The 21,168-nt window shown below is 44.4% G+C and overlaps 1 protein-coding gene across 12 annotated transcripts in view; it reads left to right on the plus strand.

Moving 5' to 3' along the window:
* Nucleotides 1-21,168, plus strand: part of NPHP4 (nephrocystin 4) — a 100,467-nt gene that overhangs the window by 16,645 nt on the left and 62,654 nt on the right. For 9 of the 12 annotated variants that reach the window (XM_050931754.1, XM_050931756.1, XM_050931762.1 and 6 more), the window contains 4 exons: nucleotides 2,835-2,990; nucleotides 14,487-14,623; nucleotides 17,196-17,377; nucleotides 18,221-18,347. In XM_050931754.1, coding sequence (XP_050787711.1) covers nucleotides 2,835-2,990; nucleotides 14,487-14,623; nucleotides 17,196-17,377; nucleotides 18,221-18,347 — 602 coding nt within the window. Of the gene's footprint in view, nucleotides 1-2,834; nucleotides 2,991-10,964; nucleotides 11,058-14,486; nucleotides 14,624-17,195; nucleotides 17,378-18,220; nucleotides 18,348-21,168 lie in introns of those variants that run through there. The other 3 variants (XM_050931763.1, XM_050931764.1, XM_050931765.1) reach the window with 3 other exon arrangements.

Raw genomic sequence — 21,168 nt, forward strand, 5'->3', positions numbered from 1 at the left:
TGGCTCTGCTTGACATGAATAAAGTTAACTGTGGATGTGAGTCACTGCAGGATTTGTAAACTCTTTGGGGCCTGGAGTCTGCATTTAGGGTCTTGTACAGCACCAAGACCATTGTCAGTTCTCAACAAGTAAATAATATTCTTAATGCATTTGCTGTGGAAGGCAGAATGAGCCCAGAGCATGGTGTCTAAAACAATCTGTCCACCAAACCCCCACCCAGCCTTTAATAGGTTTCTAGGTATTTTGCATGGCAGTGAGTCTGAATCTAGCTTGGTGCGTGCCTCTGTCACGCAGATTCACCTCTAGTCTGCAAGTTTGTATTTTCTAGTCTGCAATGGAGGATTCCCCGACCATGTCTCCCTCTCACACTTAATCCTGCACCATAGCGGCTCCAATGAAGGCTGGTCAGGTGAGCTGACCTACAGAGCTCCTAGGTCACCCACGTGTGAGATATAGGGCAGGAGGAGTTCTCTGAGAGCACCACATCCAGGGGAATGAGTGATGAGCCCAGGAGTTGAATCTCCCTCTCTCACCTGGCAGTGGGCGGCCCACTACAGAGACATTGGGGTGAGCCACCTCAGGATTTAAGTTGGAAAGAACCAGACTGAAAACATGGATAGCTAAAGCTAAGCAGAAAGCTGTTGTGAAGGAAGAAGGAGGGATTCTTTTTCCTTTGCCTGGGAAATGGGCTCACAATCTGTCTTTTCAGTTGCCAAATGTCCTGCCTGAGCTGGAGGAAGACCTTGTGTCAGTGGTGCAGATAGTTCTGTGTACCATGGGGGTATATCTAATTCCCAGCTCTGTAAGAGAGAGGGCTAGATGACTCTAACAGAGCTCAGCACTCAGCTGACTGCTCAGTCAGGCCCAGACTGGATATTTTGTACAGGCAGGGAGAGGAGAAAGATGGGCAATGTATGGGAAAAGGTTCCTCTGTGGATACTGGCAAGAAAACCTGACACAGCAGTTTAAACACAAATTGGCTTCAATTATTTATATATATATATTGATTGAACACGGCCGACGGAGCAGGAATAGTGCATTATAAAATATTAAATATAAAAGCAAGCTGCTGTACAAAGCATGTAACAAGGACCTTGTCTTTCTGAACAGGTCTACCTCTTGTCCCTTTGTGCACTGTTTTCCTGAAGGTCGGTGCTGAATTTGCTAGATGAACTGTAGCAAAGCTGGGCGGCAGTCAAATGCCCTGAGAGCCCTTTGGGTTGTCCCAGAAGAGGAAGCAGGAGGGAGGCTCAGTTGCACTTTCATCAGTTTTGGTTTTAAAGACTTTAAGAAGCGCTCCAGCGCCCTGCATCCTACCACTAGGCTGTTTTCCTGTTTGCAGAGATGAAGGGTCCAATCCAGTGCCCATTAGAGACAGTCAAAGAATTTGCATTGTATTTCCACCTCCTAGTGTGCTAGTCAGACACATGTTTTCCTTTTCTCAAATATCAGGGACGCATGGGGGTTTTCAGTACTAGGATATTAATGATGACAGCATGACTCCAATATCTGCTGCTAGAAACTGGGGAAAACGTATACACATAGAACAGGTTAAACCAGGGCTAATTTGAATTTTGCAAAACCTTGTTTGGTAGGTTTTTATTTTGCAGATTCACACCTAGGAGGTGTTTGGTTCTCGGTTCCATTTAACTGAACTTACCCAGGCTGTCAAAATGTGGGGAGTGAATGTGGATTTGAATACACGGCTCTGGTTGTGGCCCATCTCTAAAACTGACCATTCAGAGAAATAGACTGAGCAGTTTTAGCAACTTTCGAGTAACAGGAATAACCTGTATGTGAGTAATGTTTTTTCCAAGTGCTCAGGATCCCAGCCACTAGAGGCAGTTATAATGTATCACCTAGGAAGGAGTTAGTTTATTTTTTAAAGAGAGCGCTCTAGTTTTTCCAGTTTGCGTAGGGGCTGCTGTAATGTTCAGTGAGAGAAGCCCATGAGTAACAAATACCTCTCCGCAGCTTGAGAGCAGAGACCATTGTTAGAATGCTGAAAGCACTTGGGAGATGCTGGGTATCAGAGTGTGTACTGCTGATTCCGGCATTTCAGCTCCAGAGGGGAAACCGATCCTCCACCACAATGTGTTCCCATCAGAATGAATCACTCATGACACAAAGATGTGCAGCAGAAAGATAAAAGGGTCGCCCATGCAGTGAAACGGCAGGAGATGCAGCCAGTTTCACTAGTCCCATCTCATGCTTTACCACGAAGAGGGAGCAAAGTTGGCACAAGAAGTTCTGGGAAGTTCAGTTTAAAACAAGTGTCCCAGGGAGCCTTTGCCAGCCGTTAGGAATTAAGATTTTGCCTTTCACTGTGAACTAAGATGACACAGAAATATCATAATACACCCCAGCTCAGCTGTGTGCAGGCCCTGTTCTTTTCTGAATGGGACTCAGATGCTGGTCTTTTGAAGATATGTCTAGATGGGGACCTGAATAGAACACACATGATTAAGGAGCAACCTAAACAGGAGCAGTTTGTTGCAGTGCTATTGAAGAAGGGATGGATTTTCTTCTTACTTCACGGCTGAGTGAGAGTAGAGCCAAGTAATTTTAAGTTGCTTAATCATAATCTTCCAGGGCCTGTGCATTGTTTTCACTTACCCTGGATTTGTAAGCCCAGAACTCTTAACAAAGCTAAGCCTGAAAAGGCTGTGTATTCATTAATGAAGAAAACAGACTTTTAAAAAACAGGTTTTACATTGCTGATAAAGTGGGCATGTATTGAAAGCACCATTCGATCAGCTTCTCCAATGGGCAGCACCATTGGAAGTCTTTCTCTCTGTGTTTTCAGATATTGCATAACGCTTTCCCCTCTTTAGAGAATAAATACATGACGGTGATAGAGAACACTCATCTTCAGTATACCTTAAGGCCACACCCGCCCCTCGAGACCATATATCACCTCCTCCCTGAGAATATGCTGGTGTCTGGGCTGCAGAAAATTCCTGGCTTGCTGCTAACACATGGAGAAACAAGTAAGGGATCCTTTCATTCTGATTCCTGCATGTGTAAATCAGACCATAGGACAGTAAGGTTGGCTTAGCACACACCAAGCTATAGTGCTCATGAGTTACTCTGTACTCTGCCAACTTATAGATTTGTGGCCATTTGTATTATTATGGCCATGGCCTGCCAGATCTGGGGATTCAGCTGTACTTTATCTTACTGGCAGAAAAAAGCCCTGTGAGCTCTCTGAGATAAGCCACAGGCCTTCTCCACCCATCAGTTATCACCAGAGGGAGATCTCGAACACACACCAGCCAGTGTGACCATTGTGGGATGGGAAGAGACGAGCCGACCTCTGGTCCCCCAATCAGGGAGTGGGCGAGGGGCTGTGGGAATGGAGAGAAGGGAAGAGAATGCTGAAGGGTTAGGGGAGGGATTATTGCAGAATATCTGGTGCCCAGAAAGCACTGCATGGCACAAATGTATTTATTTATAGGGCCTGATTCTCCCAGCCACTGCACCATCACAAAAATGAGAGTCAATGGGCTCATGCTGATGTGAGCCGGAGGTGATCCAGACCCACCCATTTTAACTTTACGCACATCTTCTGTTGCTGGTTTGTGGTCAAACCTGAGATGCCAAATGCACCAGCTGCTTCTCGTTACAACACAACTAGTGTGCTCCTGCTAAATACACCAGGTACCAGATGTGGGGCCCAAGAAAAGCCTGCCGCAGCCTAGCAGACAAAAACATACATTTCCTTGGCACCCAGAGGAACAGTAGCAGTGCAGAAGGCATAAGGGAGACCATCAGGGAAATGTTACAGTTTTCTCCACCCCAGTACTGTTACTTTGAAGGGGAAGCTTAGGCCAGCTAGAAAAGTCGAGTTGCTGCTGTTAAATAAAGAGGAGTGTTTTCCAGGGGGATCCTGTGCATGGCATGTATTGTGCTCATCTGGGTGTTTTCACTGGGAAAGGGATTTCAAGGTGAATGTGGCCTTATTACACATGCGTTTGCTTTCCTCTACTAACGCAGCACATCAGTTGCCAAGGCGTTGAATAGATGCAAACAGTGCCTGCAACAAGGAGTGTGTGATGCACAGCGTGTGCTGTTGTTGTAAGTGCCCATAGTTAGGGATTATAAATGAGAAATCTAACCGTGAAAATGTTGTGCTCACCCACGAAAGAGCCACAGCGACAGCTCCTCTGAGAAATAAACAAGAGAAGCAGGATTTTCACATAAACTCTCTCTCAGTGGCCATCTGGGCAAGAATCACTTTGACTGAGCTCTTTGCTGAGGTGCAGCCAACCTTGTCGATGGCTAATAAAACAACTTGCAGACGAGTCTGTTGTGCCTGCTCTTCTGCAGCCTGTTCACCTCCCGATGGACATTTCCTTGGGTTTCTTATGGGTTTTAAACTGAAGGTGGGTTTTTATGGACACGTGATGTTTTGCTGTTCTGAAAGGCAGCAGCTTTGTGTACACATTGTTCTACATTTTCATCACTGGTAGCCCCTTTCCAAGGAGGCTAGGGAGTGTTCCCTTGTAAAATGCTAAACTACGAGTGGTTGGGAAGCGTTTATTTTCACTAACACGTGATAATGAAAGCCTGGACCAGCCCTGGATAAATCTCTGTGGGATCCCTTCCCAGTGTGCCTCTTATTCTGCTGGGGGTGGGAGTGAAGTTTGCCACCCTTCCCATGGATAGGCCAAGGAATGCAGCCAAACTTCATGAATGCCCCCAGGTAGATTGGGAGGTCAGAGCCATCTGCTCAGAGTCTTGCGTCTCTGTACCAGGTCTGGCTCAGTATCCCTTGCTTGCACCCCCATCACCATGGCCCTTTTGGACTCTCCTTGCCACTCCAGTGCCTGGGCCCCACATGCTGGGGCTTGACAGAAAAGCTAATACAACCCTGACCTCTAATTTTTCACCTAGACTCCATTGGGTGAGAGAGTTGGACTGCGTGCAGCCCTATCTCTGCTCTGCCCACTCTCCCCTACCCACCTTCCCCTGTGCAGACCAGCCTTCATGTGGCCCAGGAGATGGTGCCATATAAGCAGCTGAGCTCGCTTCCTTCCATGTAGGAAGGGGGTTGTGGATGGAGATCCACATTAATATGTCTGGGGGAGATAATACAGGCCAGTTTCAGTCCCTTGACCTGCCAATTGTCAGGACAGAGGCTAACGCACCATCAATAAGGGTCACAAACCTAGCTTCTCCTTCTGTTAGTGCCTCTGGAATCTCAGCCGAGAAGGGAGTGATTGTGACCTGGAGCCATAACCCCATGCCAGACCTGCAGCACGTGTTCCTGCCAGAATCGTTTTCATGCGACTTCCCTCTGGCTTCAGGGAACATTAGCTCTGCTTTGACTGTGGTAGCAGAGCCTGCTAACGAGCAGCACAATCAATTATTCATGTCTCACTGCTGCAGCGTATCCCTTGCTTGTAAATAGACACCCCGCAATAATATTTTATAGTTTGCTGATTGAACATTGGAACTGCTCAGCCAGTTTTTACGAACCAACATCTGCTTGAGTTGCTGATGCCTGTCGGAGCAAGGCAGAGTCTGTGCTGGTTTTATTAGACCAAGTTATGTTATTTTATTATGAATTATATGGGGAAATCATTGGCAAAAAAATAAGATCTAATGGGTTACAGTGTACCTGAGCTCTTCATGATTTTACAACCAGATCTCATGTTTATTGCTACATATTAAAGCTGTGTCCTTTATTACCTGGCCTCTTTTAATTAGGGCCCTTTACCTGGACTGATGATCCAAGTGTTGGGAGTGAAGATAGCGCTGATTGTGACTAAATACACATGAGAGGTTGTCGTGCATCCCTTCATCATGGTAATAGTTGTGTTAACTAGTGGGCCTGTTTAGGTGCGTGAGGACTGCAGAATAGGCGTGTAGGTAAAAGACACCTTAGATATTAATGTCCATAGATGTTTAGTTTTCTTTTTTCTTTTTAGTTCTCAGTCTGTGCATCTTGCTTTTGTGGATCTGAACTGACAAACACAATTACGGAGCAGAGATGGGCAAGGAGGCAGGGAATGATGCAGCACAGAGATCAATTGCTATAGGATGGAAACTGGAACAGGCATTCCACTGAAAGAAATTTGTCCCGGATGAGATCTCTTTGGGTATACAAGAACTCTCACTGGAGAGGCTGATCGTAGTAGGACTGGAACAGAACCTTTCAGCAGCCAGCCAGTGTGCTGAGGACTGGCTGCCCCAGGAGCTGAGGATGAAAGTCTGATGGCTTTCAGGGAAAGATTTAAGACCCACCTCTTTGGCATTAGCTTTCCTGAAAAGCCACTGAGAATGGCACAAAAGAAAATAAGCAAACTGCTCTGCCTGTTCTTTGAATGGGGAGCTGGGGGGAAGGGAAGATAGAATAATAATAAGAGGATAAGATCAGGAGAGGCAAAAGCTCAGGAGTCCATGTGGATCAGTCACGTGGCTTGATATCATCATTATTACAGCCCATTAATACAGCAGAATCAAAGAGGTATAAAGATAGTTAACAGAATATACTGTTCAGAAGCTGAAAAAAGCCCATCAACTGCCTAACATGTCGCAGCCCCATACGAAACATCCTCACAACTGCTTGTGCAGCCTGACAAGGCATCAGGTGCCACTTCTGGGAATGAATCATCTGCTAGCATCTGTCTCCTCCACAGAGGGAACAAAAGCACGGGGGCGTGCTGGATAAATGACCTAATCTGGGCTAATCTTATCCCTGGTGAATCAGCTCTGAAGTGATGGGAACGAGACTAGGGATGAGTTTGTCCTAGTGTGTTTTAAATGATAGCACAGAGACTTCTAAACGGATCTACAGGGAAAGGGAAAGCAAGTGCAATTGTGGATGTGACGAGAAATAATGTTTCCTTGAATGTACATCACACCTTTCATCAGAGGATTCAAAGCTCTTTACAGATATTCATTAGCTGAGACTCACAATCTCTCTATGAAATAGGTAAATATCATCCTTATTTTCAGCAGGGTAAACTGAGGCATTAGAGAGGTGAAGTGATAGTGGCAGAGGAAGAATTAGAACCCAGTATTTCCTGTTCACAGTCCCCTGCTTTCACCGCTAGACGTATTCCATCCTTCATCAATGTAGTAGAGAAATTCTCACCCTCCTTCCCCCCATCTTATGGTTTTGGGAAGGCTGGAGTCTGGTCAACACATGTCTTTTACAGAGACAGCACTTAGCGCAGTGTTTGAGGCCCCTTGGTGCTACGACACTGCACATCAATAATAATCATGAAGAGAAGGCACGTAGGAGTGAATGAGGAATTTGGTTTAAATTGCTTCATGCAAAGGGTATTGAATACATGGAATAAATTGCCCTGAGAGCAGACTGAAGCAAAGAATGTAAATTGTTGGAGACATACCTCAAGTTGTTCTGGAGGAGGAGGGGATTAAATGGTTTGGTGAAAAAAGTGCCAAAGGGAATTAAGGTGAGAGAAAATAAAGGGCTAGCAGAGGTAGCCAGCCATTCATCCCCTTTTCTTAAATTATCTCATTTCTTAAAACCTTATACATCCACTGGGAGCTGAATAAGCTTGACCATTTAACAATGAGCCCAACCCAGCTCTCCAGTGCTTGGAAGCAGGACTATATAACACTCAAATGTTTACACTAGCAATGAAATATGTAGCTTAAAAGTATTTGTAATTTAAGGGAAACTCCACTGTGAAGCTTTAAAGAGAATGAATTGTTCTTTGGGGGGAAAAAAAGAAAAAAAAATGATCTGGTAATGTAAACTCACCCTGAGCTCCCAAAATCTCAGGCATATCAATCTGTGCTAATCTGAACTCTCAGGGGAACGTACAGCAACCCAGCAAAATGACGTCAATGGAAGCAACGGCTTCGCTTATTTGAAATAAGATCCTTGTTCCCAGGCAGCATGCCGGGCTTTGCTTTTACAGATACCTGACTAAAAGGACCAGAACTATTGCAGGGCTGGGGACTCCCTCTGAATCTGGGATTTCAAAGGACAGTTTCTTCCAAGTGTCTGATCAATCCAGTTGATGGAATGTTAACAGTTGTAATTAACCATTGGACCAGCTTGGATTCTTGGGGATGTGTTGGATTTTCCATCACTTGCAGTCTTTAAACCAAGACTGGTTATCTTCCCAAAAGAGCTACTCTAGCTTCACCAGAAATTATGGGTTTGATGCAGAAATAGTGGGTGAGGTTCTTTGGCTTGTGTTGTGAAGGAAGTCAGTCTACATGATCATAAAGTTCGCTGTGGGCCTTAACATCTATGAATGGTGCTTGTGGAATCGACTCCACTGGCTACTTGCTCTTATTGGGAAAATAAAAGGGTTCCTAATGTCTAACTTAAACTGTAACTCTCTAGTTTCAGACTCCAGTTGCATCTGTCTAGTTATACTGTTTTCTTGAGGTTAAATATCTTGGAAGTATTTTGTACATTCTTTGGAATTTTTGTCTTTTATACAAATGTAATAACAACAGTTTGTATCTTTAATCCATAAAGGAGACACAGAATCATTTCAATCTAGTCCCCCTTTTTGCTAATTGCTTCTCTTCCTGGGAAATGGCTATAGATGAAGGATGGACGCTTTAAGTAGTCAGTCAGGTAGTGGAGTCTTAGAAGAGGTCTTTATAGCTTGTTTCAAAGTTCTCCTTGTTCACGGCATTGTTCCGGATAAGTGGAGATTTGGCAAGGGCAGTGGGATATGATTCTGGTACACCAAAGCCTTACTAATCTTTACCCATGAAATATCAGAGCTCTGCATTCAATGGCGGCTTGATGGTGGCTAAATTCATGTGATTTGGAAAAGCTAAGGGATAAAGACAAGATCATCAGTTCTTCAGAGGTGACTCCCTCTGCTTAGTATCAGTGGGTAGCCGGATTAGTTTGTATCCACAAAAACAACAAGGAGTCCAGTGGCACTTTAAAGAGAAGATTTATTTGGGCATAAGATTTCATGAGTAAAAAACCTCACTTTTTCAGGTGCATGGAGTGAAAGTTACAGATGCGGGTATTATTATACTGACACATGAAGAGAAGGAAGTTACCTCACAAGTGGAGAACCAGCACTGACAGGGCCAATACAATCGGGGTGGATGTAGTTCACTCTCAATAATAGATGAGGAGGTGTCAATTCCAGGAGAGGTAAAGTTGCTTTTGTAGTGAGCCAGCCACTCCCAGTCCTATTCAATCCCAAATTAATGGTGTTAAATTTGCACATGAATTTTAGTTCTGCAGTTTCTCTTTGAAGTCTGTTTCTGAAGTTTTTTTGTTCAAGTATGGCTGCTTTTAAATCTGTTATAGAATGTCCAGAAAGATTGAAGTGTTCAGGGCCGGCTCTAGCAATTTCGCCGCCCCAAGCATGGCGGCACGCCGCGGGGGGCGCTCTGCCGCTCGCCGGTCCTGCGGCTCCGGTGGACCTCCTGCAGACTTCCCTACGGAGGGTCTGCTGGTCCAGCGGCTCTGGAGGACCTCCCGCAGGCGTGTCTGCGGATGCTGCACCGGAGCCGCAGGACCAGCGGACCCTCCGCAGGGACGCCTGCGGGAGGTCCACCGGAGCTGCCTGCCACCCTCCTGGCAATGGCAGAGCGCCCCCCCCCCGCGGCATGCCGTCCCAAGCACGCGCTTGGCGTGCTGTGGCCTGGAGCCGGCCCTGGAAGTGTTCTCCTACTGGCTTTTGTATGTTACCATTCCTGATGTCCGATTTGTGTCCATTTATTCTTTTGCGTAGAGGCTGTCCGGTTTGGCCAATGTACATGGCAGAGGGGCATTGCTGGCACATGATGACATATATAACATTGGTAGATGTGCAGGTGAATGAGCCCTTGACAGTGTGGCTGATGTGGTTGGGTCCTCTCATGGTGTTGCCAGAGTAGATATGGGGGCAGAATAGGTAATGAGGTTTGCTACAGGGACTGGTTCCTGGGTTGGTGTTTCTGTGGTGTGTAGTTGCTGGTGAGTATTTGCTTCAGATTCGGGGGCTGTCTGTAAACGAGGACTGGGCTGTCTCCCAAGGTCTGTGAGAGTGAGGGATCATTTTCCAGGATGGGTTGTAGATGTTGATGATGCACTGGAGAGGTTTTAGCTGGGGGCTATATGTGATGGCCAGTGGTGTTCTGTTATTTTCCCTGTTGGGCCTGTCCTGTAGTAGGTGATTTCTGGGTACCCGTCTTGCTCTGTCAATCTGTTTCCTCACTTCCCCAGGGTGGGTATTGTAGTTTTAAGAATACCACAGCTCCCACATGCAGAACTTCACAATGACATGGTTGCAATAATACAGCTCTGGAGATGCCAGGTTGCCTTGTGAGTGCATTAACTGTGGCTAGTAAATAGCCAGTAAACTGAAAAGCTGGAGTAGTGCCACTCTTCATAATGCATGTCTCCAAAGGATTTTCTTTTCCATTCTCTCCCATTGCTCCAGACTTCGGAGCTCCTTGCTCTTGCCAGCAGGAGGGAGACATCATTTCCCTGCGTCTTTAGATGATTTCCTCAGTGTATAGCCCAGTATCCTTATACATCCACTGAGATCTGCCTCTAGCTGCAGAGCATCAGACCCATCTTGTGGCAGACAAGGAGAACTGTGTTTTAGGCATTATAGTCACACAAAGCCTTACCAATCTGCCTGCTGGGTTTTACTTGCAAATTCAGCTACCAGTCAAACGATTGGCAGAACAATCAATCGAACCACTACATTGATAGTGTGAAAGGTACCTTGCAGGGAAAATTTAGCTTGCTGCTTCCTGCTCCTCTTTGTTTTCCCCTGTAACCCTAAATCAGCTGCTCAGGTGTACCGGGTAGGTACAAAGCAACAAAGAGTCCTGTGGCACTGTATACACTGACAGATGTATTGGAGCATGAGCTTTCGTGGGTGAATACCCGCTTCGTCAGACGCAAGGGTAGGTACAGTGTGGCGGGGAGATAGACACTAACCGTCATGCAGAGGAAGAATGGTTCTTTGCTTGGTGGTAAGGAAGTGCACTCAGCATTCTCCTTCCAGACACCAGCTGATCACCTGGCGCTGTGCATCTCCACTGCTCGCCTACATACAGCTCAGCTGTGCTAAAGGTGCCTCAAGAAGATTTGCTATAAGGTAAAGTCCAGCTGAGTTCCATATACTCTCCCCAAGACCATAGCCACACAGTTAGCAATACGCAGCCTCTTGTAGTCACACTCACACAGTTGTCAGCCTGCATAAACCAGAGTTCGATCAGCTGCAGCCTGCTGGAGTGGCCTCTGAATTTGACTAGCCGTGGAACGTGAAGCAGTTTGCAGATGGAAGACAATGACGAGAGACACAATCTCTCTCTGACTCCAAGTCAGCAAGGTACTTAAGCACATGCCTAACTTTGAACCTGTGAGCAATCCCTCGGAAATCCTGTCTATTGCCTTTAACATCTCGACTTTCAATGAGTTTAATTCAGTCCTTCATTCAGTGAGGCTACTCACAGGCTTAGAGTTAGGCATGTGCTTAAGTTCCTGGCTGAACTGGGGCCCTGAATAAGCTTAGTCAGGGATATTTGTAAACATCTGACTTCAGTATAAATGTAGCTGTGTTATTACCAAATGGCCCAGCAGTACACAAGCATGGAGCTGTTCATCCTGCCTATTCCCTGGCACCTCTTTGCTTTCAGTTAGTTAATTTGCTTTTAAAAGCCTAACAACGTTGCTAGAACAAGGCTAGTGATTTCTTGCTGTTTGGTTGTCAGGAAAAGCTTTATCCGGAAAAGTTAACAAGTTCCACTTCTTTCTGCTCTTCTCCCCTCCCCTGCCTTAAGCAAAAGAACTAAGCAATGAATACTGCTTGGAACCTGGGCATAAAGGAACAGGGTGCTTGAAATTGGTTTAAAATAGGCAGTTTAAACAAAACGTCCCCTGTAATTTGATAGACTGACTCTTCAGATAACAGAGTAGATGAAATCGGGACGATATACTTGGTTTCTAAAATCAAATTAAGGCAGATTCTCGCTTCACTGGCACTAATTTGTTATGAACTCCCTCATTCCTCACAGCTCCTGCAGCTCTGACTATCCCTGAGACATTGTGCTATTGAATTCTATCGTCAGCCCCTTTAGAGACTTCAGGTTTTCCTTTTCAGTATGTAGTGTAGGTTTGTTAATGCTTACCTGTGAGTCATGTGGAGGAGGATAAAATCTTATTCAGGTGCCTTTCTGTGGAAAAAGCTTTTAAGGAATGTGTTCCTGCCCCTTAATTTTTGCTTACACTTCCCAAAACTTGCAGCCCCCTCCAGTTCCTGCAAGGTGGCATGTCGGCAGTGACCAGCATTGTAACTTGCTTAGCCTTGTATTTTTAGGGCAAGAGGAAATAAATTAAAATGTGATTAAAATAAAACAGCTGGAGTTCAGAATACTTTCCATAGGCTTGTCTGGTGGGAAATATATGGGTGATATTCACCATAGACTAAACTATACAAATCTCTCCCTAAAACTTGTGGGTATGGGAAGTCAGAAGAACTACTCTTGTGAATAAATGCTCACTCAGGAGAGTAAGAGTTGTACAGTCCACCTCTCTGGGGGTGACAAAGGGATATTTATATGTTAATTACTGGTACTATTTTAATAATGGGGAAATGGTGGAGTTGGTGGGACCCTGCAGTACCAAGATCCATGGAAATACTTATGCATAAATAAATGGTTCATTATTTATCTATTTGCATATTAATCTAGCAATGATCTCTGAATTTCTAAATTTGCATGAAACCTTGGTCTGTTTGCTTAGGTGCTTGGAAAGGTCATGATTGCAATTGTCAGTGCTAGAAACTGGCTGTTTCATTTTTAACAGTTTCTTCGATATAGCTTCATATTTCATGCCTTTCCTGTGACCCTCAGTTCAACCTGTCTTTCATCATCACCGAGCCTAGCTCAGCTCTCTGCCAATTAGCAAAGTGCAGCCAAAACAGAGTGGAATATGGGGTCACTCAATTTCAGTTTTCCTTCCAAGCCTTGCCATGCAGAACTTTCTAAATCTGCTGTTGTCACTTTACCACTTGGCACTCAGAGAATTTGCACAGCTTAGAGTTGGGTTTATCCTTTCTGGTATTTCCCCACAGGCAGTCTTGGTAAGTGAAATGTAACTCTGTACAACAGAGTAGCTGCAGGTCTGGGTTATCTGAAGCATGTGTTTGCCTTCCTATCTAAAGGACTCCAGTGTGATCCCTCCTTCTGCTACTGCCAGAAAAGTTGAGGGGATCAGTCAAAATAATTCTCCCAGGTTCTCTTAAACATCCACTACTTCCCTGCTCTCTATCTCAAATCTCTTTGCTTGCTGCTGCAAGTTTAATAAACACTCTGCTCAAAGTCAGTCTGGATTCATGGAGCAGGTTGAGCCATTTGATTCCAGCCCCTCTTAATCTAGATCAGTGGTTCTCAAACTTTTGTACTGGTGACCTCTTTCACATAGCAAGCCTCTGAGTGGGACCCCCCTTATAAATTAAAAACACTTGTTTATATATTTAACACCATTATAAATGCTGGAGGCAAAGCAGAGCTTGGGGTGGAAGCTGACAGCTTGTGACCCCCCTCCCCCATGTAATAACCTCCCGACCCCTTGAGGGATCCTGACCCCCAGTTTGAGAATCATTGATCTAGATGAATGGGTATCTTGAGCTAAAGAAGACTCTCTAGTGATACCGTGACCTGCTAGAACAACAGGAGTCGGGAGAGAGATGAGCAATGGACGGCTGTATTCAGTTTATGTCATCCTTATCCTGTCCTTGCTCGTTGGCTGCTCTGGATCGGAACGTAGATTTCATTTTTGGAAGTAGTGTCCTCGTGCATATAAAAAGTGGTGATGCAGCTGGGTGGGGAAGTAAATAACCCAGGAAGGGACTAGTCAGGGAACAAGAAGGGCTTATTCCACCCCCAATATTTTTGGCTGTCACATATTCCCCCATTGTCCTTTCCTTGAATATGCAACTGCAAGTGCATTCCGCCCATTGCAGCTCATGCTGGTGCTTGAATATGCATTCTCCTCAGATTGCTGTGTGGCCCTCTAGCTCTCTCTCAAGCAGGTGCATGGGGATAACTGGTGTGGACTTGGGGCTCCCCGCCTTGGTACCAGTTAAATTATCGGGCTGACTTGTTGGCTTCTCTGTGTGTTAGACTCAGGATGGTTCACAGCAGATGTAATAGGAGGTGGAGGGGTACAGCTGGCTTTCTTTCTAGCTGGAGAAGAGTATAAGACCTGAAAAGAAACTAAGCTGAGGAGGTAACAGACGTTCCTTTGCCTTTATAATCTACATCTTTTAATGACTAGATTGTAGAATTGTTTCTGGAGGCATTTTGAAGGAGAAACTAGACTTCTCTTGAAGTTAGCCTTTGTTTATTAATTTTAGCTGTGGAAAGATGGGCTCATTATTGTGAGTGCCATGTGAGTACCACGTCTTTCAGCTGTATTGTCTGCTTTGGTCAGAGAATGGGATTGAATATCAAGGCCATATTTTGTGATATTTTTACGTTCTTTGGGTGACTGCAGTGTAACATATGACTGGATGTCTTTTCAGATGATTTCTTTCGAAAACCCCACCTCATGAAATCAGTCACGTGGTACTTGGATAAACTGTCCATTAATTTGTACCCTTCATTAGAAAAATTTGAGGAAGAGCTGCTGGATTTACTCAACAGTGAGCGTTTACTTAAGGTACTGTAATTATCGTGGCAACATTAGTAACTCCTTTATCATCTCAGTATTTTTATCATGCTAATAAACTGACATTGATAAGGAGGTTTTCATCTAGATGCATGTTAATAGCTTTGCTAGGAATTGAATAAACCGTATCTATGAATTACTTTGCCTACCATTGAAGTGCAAGCTCTGGGATGAAACGTGGTAGCTGTCTAGCTGCACAGCAACACTACACAACAGTTCAGAGCAAGGTGTGCAGAATACCTCATCTAACTGAAGGGTTGTGTAGGGAGGTGCAATGTGATTGGCCAAGTGAGAACCTGGCCAGGATTCAGAGAGTAACTTCCCTATACTTGTGAGAAGCACCTTAGGAAATGTAACGACCACAGACAGCAAGACCTGGGTCTTCCATCTTTTCCCAAAGACTGCACCTATCTCCCTTTAGCCCAATGGCGAGGCACTGGCTCAGTACTGGCCAAGGGCAAGAAGCACTGCCTAGTGAATGGCCACCACAATTTTCTAAAGCCTCCTGGGCTCTCTCTCAGACTCCCAACCCTGTAATGATCTGCCCCAGCCTTGCTTCAGTCATGGTGTCTGGCCCAGGAATCTTCAGCTACAAGATGGAGATTCTCCGTCAGATGCATTGGCAATAAATTGTAGTTAGTGAGCAGTGGCATATCCTTCTCTGGCATACTTCTCCCATTTGTTAAGGTGAGCAGGTGCCACTTCACCTGTCTGCAATGGCTAGTCTTGATACGACTGGTCTCAGACTCTGGAGCCAGACAATGGGCAGGACTTGTACCGAAGAAGCCTTTGCCCTGAACAGCTCAATCAGTGTGGGGTTTGTGCAAATGCCTAAGCCCTGCGGTATTTGGAGGTAACCCAGGTGAAGATATGCATGCGTAGCTGCCAGTTTGGGGATAAGTTTTATTTCTGACTAAGTCAGCAGTTCACTGAGTGTGGTTTTGGCATTGCCTACTGCTGATGTTATCACACATCATTTGTGTTATAAATCTCTGCAGTCACAATCCTGGTATTAAAGCCCCAGGTAGTGAAAAAGGAGGGATTAGGTACAAGCTTCTGATTCAGTATTTAAAATAATGATTCAGGGTCTTAAAGCACAGCCGTTTTCCTTGAAATATAGAAATACCACTGGCCAAAAGAGGAGCTATTTCTGCAGTGCCTCCATTCTTGGTACTGTTGTTTCCCCCAGGATTGAAAAAAAAATCCCTAAAAACCAGAGAAGCAAAAAAATTGCATGTTTGCACGATGGACTGAGACAGAGGACAATGCTGTTCATCTTACATGACAGTGATTTACCACTTACCCTGTCCTAGCTGGAGGAATGTGAACGGTTTAAAATTAGCAGTGGGCCTGGGGGTTTTTTTGGTTGGGTATTTGCAACAGTTACAATACTTTTGTTTTTTTCCACACAATTATTTTGGAAACTTCTAAAATGAGAGAGACAAAAAACAGGCGATTATTTCAGTTTTAAGGAGCAAACAAGGAGAAAGTACATTAACGCTATTGCTTTGTTTTTGTATAGAACAGAAACATTTATACAAATGGCACTAGCACAAGATTGCTTTAGGGATAGTGTGCTAATTTTCCACCATGAAAGTAATTTTATTATGTTTTAGCATTTTACTTCTTGGTTTTCTTTTTGATCATCAGAAAGCCGTTCTCCGTGGTTTATGTTTTGAATATTCTAACACTAATAGGTTGCAGTTTGGTCAACTTGTTTTGATTAATGGGAAGATAAAGGAACTTTAAGGTTTAATGTTCATTTTCAAATATCATATAATTTAGTAAGCAATAATGATCGGGAGAAAAAATCCTTGTTTGTTTGTCATATTTGCTGTGGATTTTCTGTTAAGATAAAACACTTTAATATCTAGCAATCACTCTGGGGCAGGTTCCATTTTTATGACTTGATGATTAATTGCCCAAATTTTCCTTCCTAATCTTCCAAATGCCACTTCATTGGCTAGAGGCATGAGAACCAGGCAAAGAGCAAACATAACTCACAGATGAAAATGGATTTGCAGGGCTCTGCTCCATGTTGTCTTGTGCAAATGTCCCATGTGAGGGCTTTAATCTCACCAGGCGCCAAGCGCTTCAGCCCTGACCCATCAAAATACTTACGCATGTGCTTAAATTTAAGCACAGGAGTAGTCCCATGGATGTGAATAGCACTACTTGCATGCTTAACCATGTTAAAAAGGAAAAGGACACATCTCCAAGGCCACTATGGGGAGTCCCGGCTGGCCAGATTTGGGAGGCGGAGGCAGGAGCTGAGCACCACCTATGAAGTGTGTAGCCCGTCCCTAGGCGTGGTCACAATGTCAATGCAATGGTCTTCCCAGTTCCTGCCAGCGGAGATGGAGATGAGGCTGGGGCCATGGATGCTCAGGGCTGCTGCAGCCGTGACAATGAAGCAGCTTCTGCAGTATTGTTCTGCTGCCGTTTCTTGGCTGGGGGAAGGAAGGGGAGGAAGCCCAGCTCTCAGCCCATTGCTGTGTGTTTCCTGTGGGGTTGATTATTTCAGCCTGTGAGGTAACCTTGGTGAAATGGGCCTGTTTCCCAGGATAGCTCCTCAGTGGATGGGAGTGAAGTTCTCATTCAGGAACGACGGCTGCACATCGGGGTCCACAATGGCTTATGCTTCGTTCAGACGCCTCAGGTGGTGGTGTTGGTGCCAGAGGGCGAGGTGGCTCGGGGGCGCTCGGCCAGCTTCCACAGGAAACAAGGCCTCAGCGCCAAACCAAGGTACGAGGTGAAAGGACCAGTAACTGCTGAATAGTAGCTGGTTTCTTCTGCTTTTGGCTGCACTACGGTGCTCCATGTCACTCCTCTTGTCAGGGGCAGATGGGCTGCAGTCCGCAGGGCTAGAGCAGCAGACGGCTTCCCTGCCTGCCCTCCCTGGACTTCAGTTCTCAGAAATCAGAATTGGAAAATGGGCAGGGCTGAGGGAGCAAGCTCATTACCCATCCTGCCTGGCTCTGAGCTTCTTTCCATCTCCAGAGGGAGCCGAGGAGTTTGCAGATTCAGGTCCTGTCCAGCCCATGCTGCTATGGGTCAGTGGGGCTCTGAATGACTCGTCCTTTTCTTAAAAAAGGCCATGGTGTTTTTGAGGTGGAGCAACCCCCAACAAGAAGTCTGGGTGTTCGAGAGAAGAATGTTTCTCAGGGGCTGGTGGTGGTTGGCCTACTACAGTTCAGCCATGTTCTTCGGGCTGTACTAAGTCTTTACTGTTCAAATGTCAGTGAATTAATTGAACTTGTAGGAGTGACTCTAGAAGCAGTTTTCCAAGGTCTGTATCAGGTTTGCTCTTAGATTGTAAGATCTTTGGGGGGAGGGGCCATCATTTTGTTGTGTGTTTGTACAGCACCTAGCACCATGGAGTCCTGGTCCAAGGCCCGGGCTCCTAGATGCATGTACAATACAAATAACAACTTACAGTGATTTCTAGAACTGTGCTCAATGCCACGCAATAGCCACAGATCACGAGCAAGGAATGCAGTGCAGCTGGGATCAGCTGGAAGCTAATTTCTGCAGGACTATAATAAACAGCCCCCATTTAATCATTCGTTTTGTTACATTCCAACGCAGCATGGTAGGTCAAGCTCTGGTTTTGAGAAGCCGCATTCGTTTGACCGAGATGGTCCGTCACCCAGCGTTCGCAGTTGTCTTCCAGCTGGAGTATGTTTTCTGTGCACCAAGTGGAGCTGACAGGAAGGTAAGAATGAACGTAACACTTATGAATAATTGTTACTACTACCCATTTTGTCCTGAAGGATCCAAAGTGCTTACAAACTATGCATATACAGTGTCGCTGACATTCCTTAACTAGTCATACATCATATTTTCCCAAAAGACCACAATAGCTTCTTGATGCTATTCTGGTTCATCGGTGACATTTTTAGCCTTTCTGTGATTAATTATTAAAGAACATAAATCTGTACCTGATAGACCAGAATGCTGTTGTGTAACTATATATTCTGACCAAGTTTTACAATCCTCTGTTACCGAGACAATAGACAAATGGCACCTTCTGAGCAATTCGTGGCTGCTGTATAATTAGTGCAGATATTTAAGACAGGTGCCATCTATTGAACAACTCCTTATGAAAAGGTTAAGATGCTAAGCCCTGTAAAGAAAAATTGAGTAGTTTCTTGCTAATGCCTGGCTTTCTAATTTTTGAAATGCTGAATTGTACTGCGTGTCATCTAGCTGGATGATAATTTTAGCTCCTTCAGCCGACTAAACTAGTATTCTCAGAGAGAAAAATTGAAGAGACATATACTTGCAACTCAAAATTATTGGTTTCATTTATTGTAATGAAGCCATTCTTCTCAGAACTGCATTGATATTTTGTTTTATCACCAGAACAACTTAAAATTAAGCTCAGAAACAGGTGTGTGGAAAGTTTTCAATGTAAAAAAGGTTTGGAAATGATAGACTGTTTGTTGAAAGCTTGACCTTCTGGTAAAGTGAACAAAATGATTCGAATAAAAAATATACATTGTGCAACATCTATAATAAAGACAACTTTAATACTGCATTACAGTGCAACCTTTGATATACAGGAGAGGCAATGAGAATTTATACCAGGGGAAACCTGTTTTCAAGAATCTTGAAAGAAACATTTTTGGAGCCTTATGACTCAGAGCTGTGTCACAAGTTTAAGGTTTTCCAACCCCCATGGTAAACTTATAAACACTAAGCTGAGGTCCCCAAGAGTATTTGTGATGATCTACAGCTGTTTCTGAGTGTCACACACTGTGAATTATATGTTAAATTTGGTTGCTTTTAAGTCTTCTCTGAAATATTTAAGCCATGGTAGGCTGTTTTGGCACATATGCTCCGCTTGGCTTGCTTTTGAGGCTGTATGATACTTCATAAATTCTCTCTGATGGAATAGTTTTATTGTAACAGAGTACTGGATTCCAGCTAATAGCCAAACAAAGTTCTTTCTTCAGTACAGAGTGGAAGTCAAGGAAGATGTGGGTTTTCCCAGAAATTGCTGACATTGTAGAACAAAAAAATGTTGAGCCCCTGGCACCGAAAACTCCCATTGACCTCAATGTGTGCAGACCCAGGCTCTTTCTTCTTAAAACATTTATTATTTCATAAGGTGCTCTTGATTTGGGCACCTAGGGTATATAGGCTTAGGAGTTCTCATCTCACACACTCCTTTTTCAGCAGTGGTTCAGTGTTTTGTGCTTTCGTTTGTCAGATGAATTAGAAGTTTTACTTACTGTAACGTATTGCTCCCTATTGATAATTATTTCTAGCACATTTAATCCTTTTCATTAATACAAATGATCACTGGGTCTTAGCTCTTGAAAATGTACTTGGTAATGCCTTGGTTTTCCTCCCTGTTGCTTTTTCTCACAATACATCACTCTTGAGTAGCAATCTACCTACCCAGTAAGCGCATTGATGAAAGAAAAACAAAAATTTGTTCTTTAAAAGTGACCATTGACTAAAAATCTCAGATTTGCAACATAACAGATATTGAATACAGACCCGAAGAAAGGCACCCTAAACAAAGTGATCCTTCAAAGACTGTACAGCAGACTTAGCGTATTTCTTTTGGTGAAAATTCCAAATGAAATTGTTATTGCTCATTATAGATTCCTCTGCTTTTATTAATTAAATTATCTGTCTTAATCCCTGTATGTCTCTGGTTTTGCAAATTGGAAATTCTGATTATATTTGTCATGATAGCCTACAATGTTCTGCACTTAGCAGCTCTGATTGTCTCACGGGGTAACTATTGAAACGTCTTTATTTGTTAACCAAAAGGTCACTTTGCTTTGTGAGAGCAGCAGCACCTTCACGCTCCTGCTTAGCATTGCATATCCTTCTCCTTCAGTCCCCTAGCCCCTCAGGCAATGGCTTCTCCTTTACTCTCTAAAAGAGTCCCAGAAGATAAGAGCTTTGGTTTCCTAGTCTTCAGTTCATTCTCTTCTGTTGACTTTACAGGCCCTCAGTTAAATCTGGAAGTGGCTTTCTATTCCATTTTATTTTAGGTGCTTTTAGGAACAAGTACAGTTGAGAAACTGGTTGGGCCTTGACAGCTGAGTTGCTTGTGTCGCATGTCACTTAATTCACTACCTGGAGATTGCTGTTGTCTATTTACCCATTGTCCTATTCTTCACATGGACAGTGGCTTGAACGTAGTGCTCAGCTGGCCCCCCAGCATCTCAAGCTGCCTCAGGAATGTCTGGGCTGCGGGATCTGTAACAGAATCCTTTGGTTGCTAGTGAAACACGGAAACACTCATATTATCGGTAAGAGTCACTAACAACAGCTACCTCCCCTCTCGTGCCCAATCGGCCTTCACTTCCCTCACAAGATCTCACCATTGCAAATAAAAGTGCAGCTGTCCCTTCTCCCTAGGTCAATACAGATGTAATGAAAATTGTCAGGTGAGGCATCCTGTGAATACGTGTTTTCTCAGAGGATTTGTAGTGGTCGGAGGTGTCGTGCAGACCGTTGTCTGCTAATCAGATAGAGTGCACGAGGCGTCGAGACTAGAACTCGCAACCTGG

Source organism: Gopherus flavomarginatus, chromosome 21, assembly GCF_025201925.1.
Source record: "Gopherus flavomarginatus isolate rGopFla2 chromosome 21, rGopFla2.mat.asm, whole genome shotgun sequence".
In the NCBI taxonomy this organism is placed as follows: Eukaryota; Metazoa; Chordata; order Testudines; family Testudinidae; genus Gopherus; species Gopherus flavomarginatus.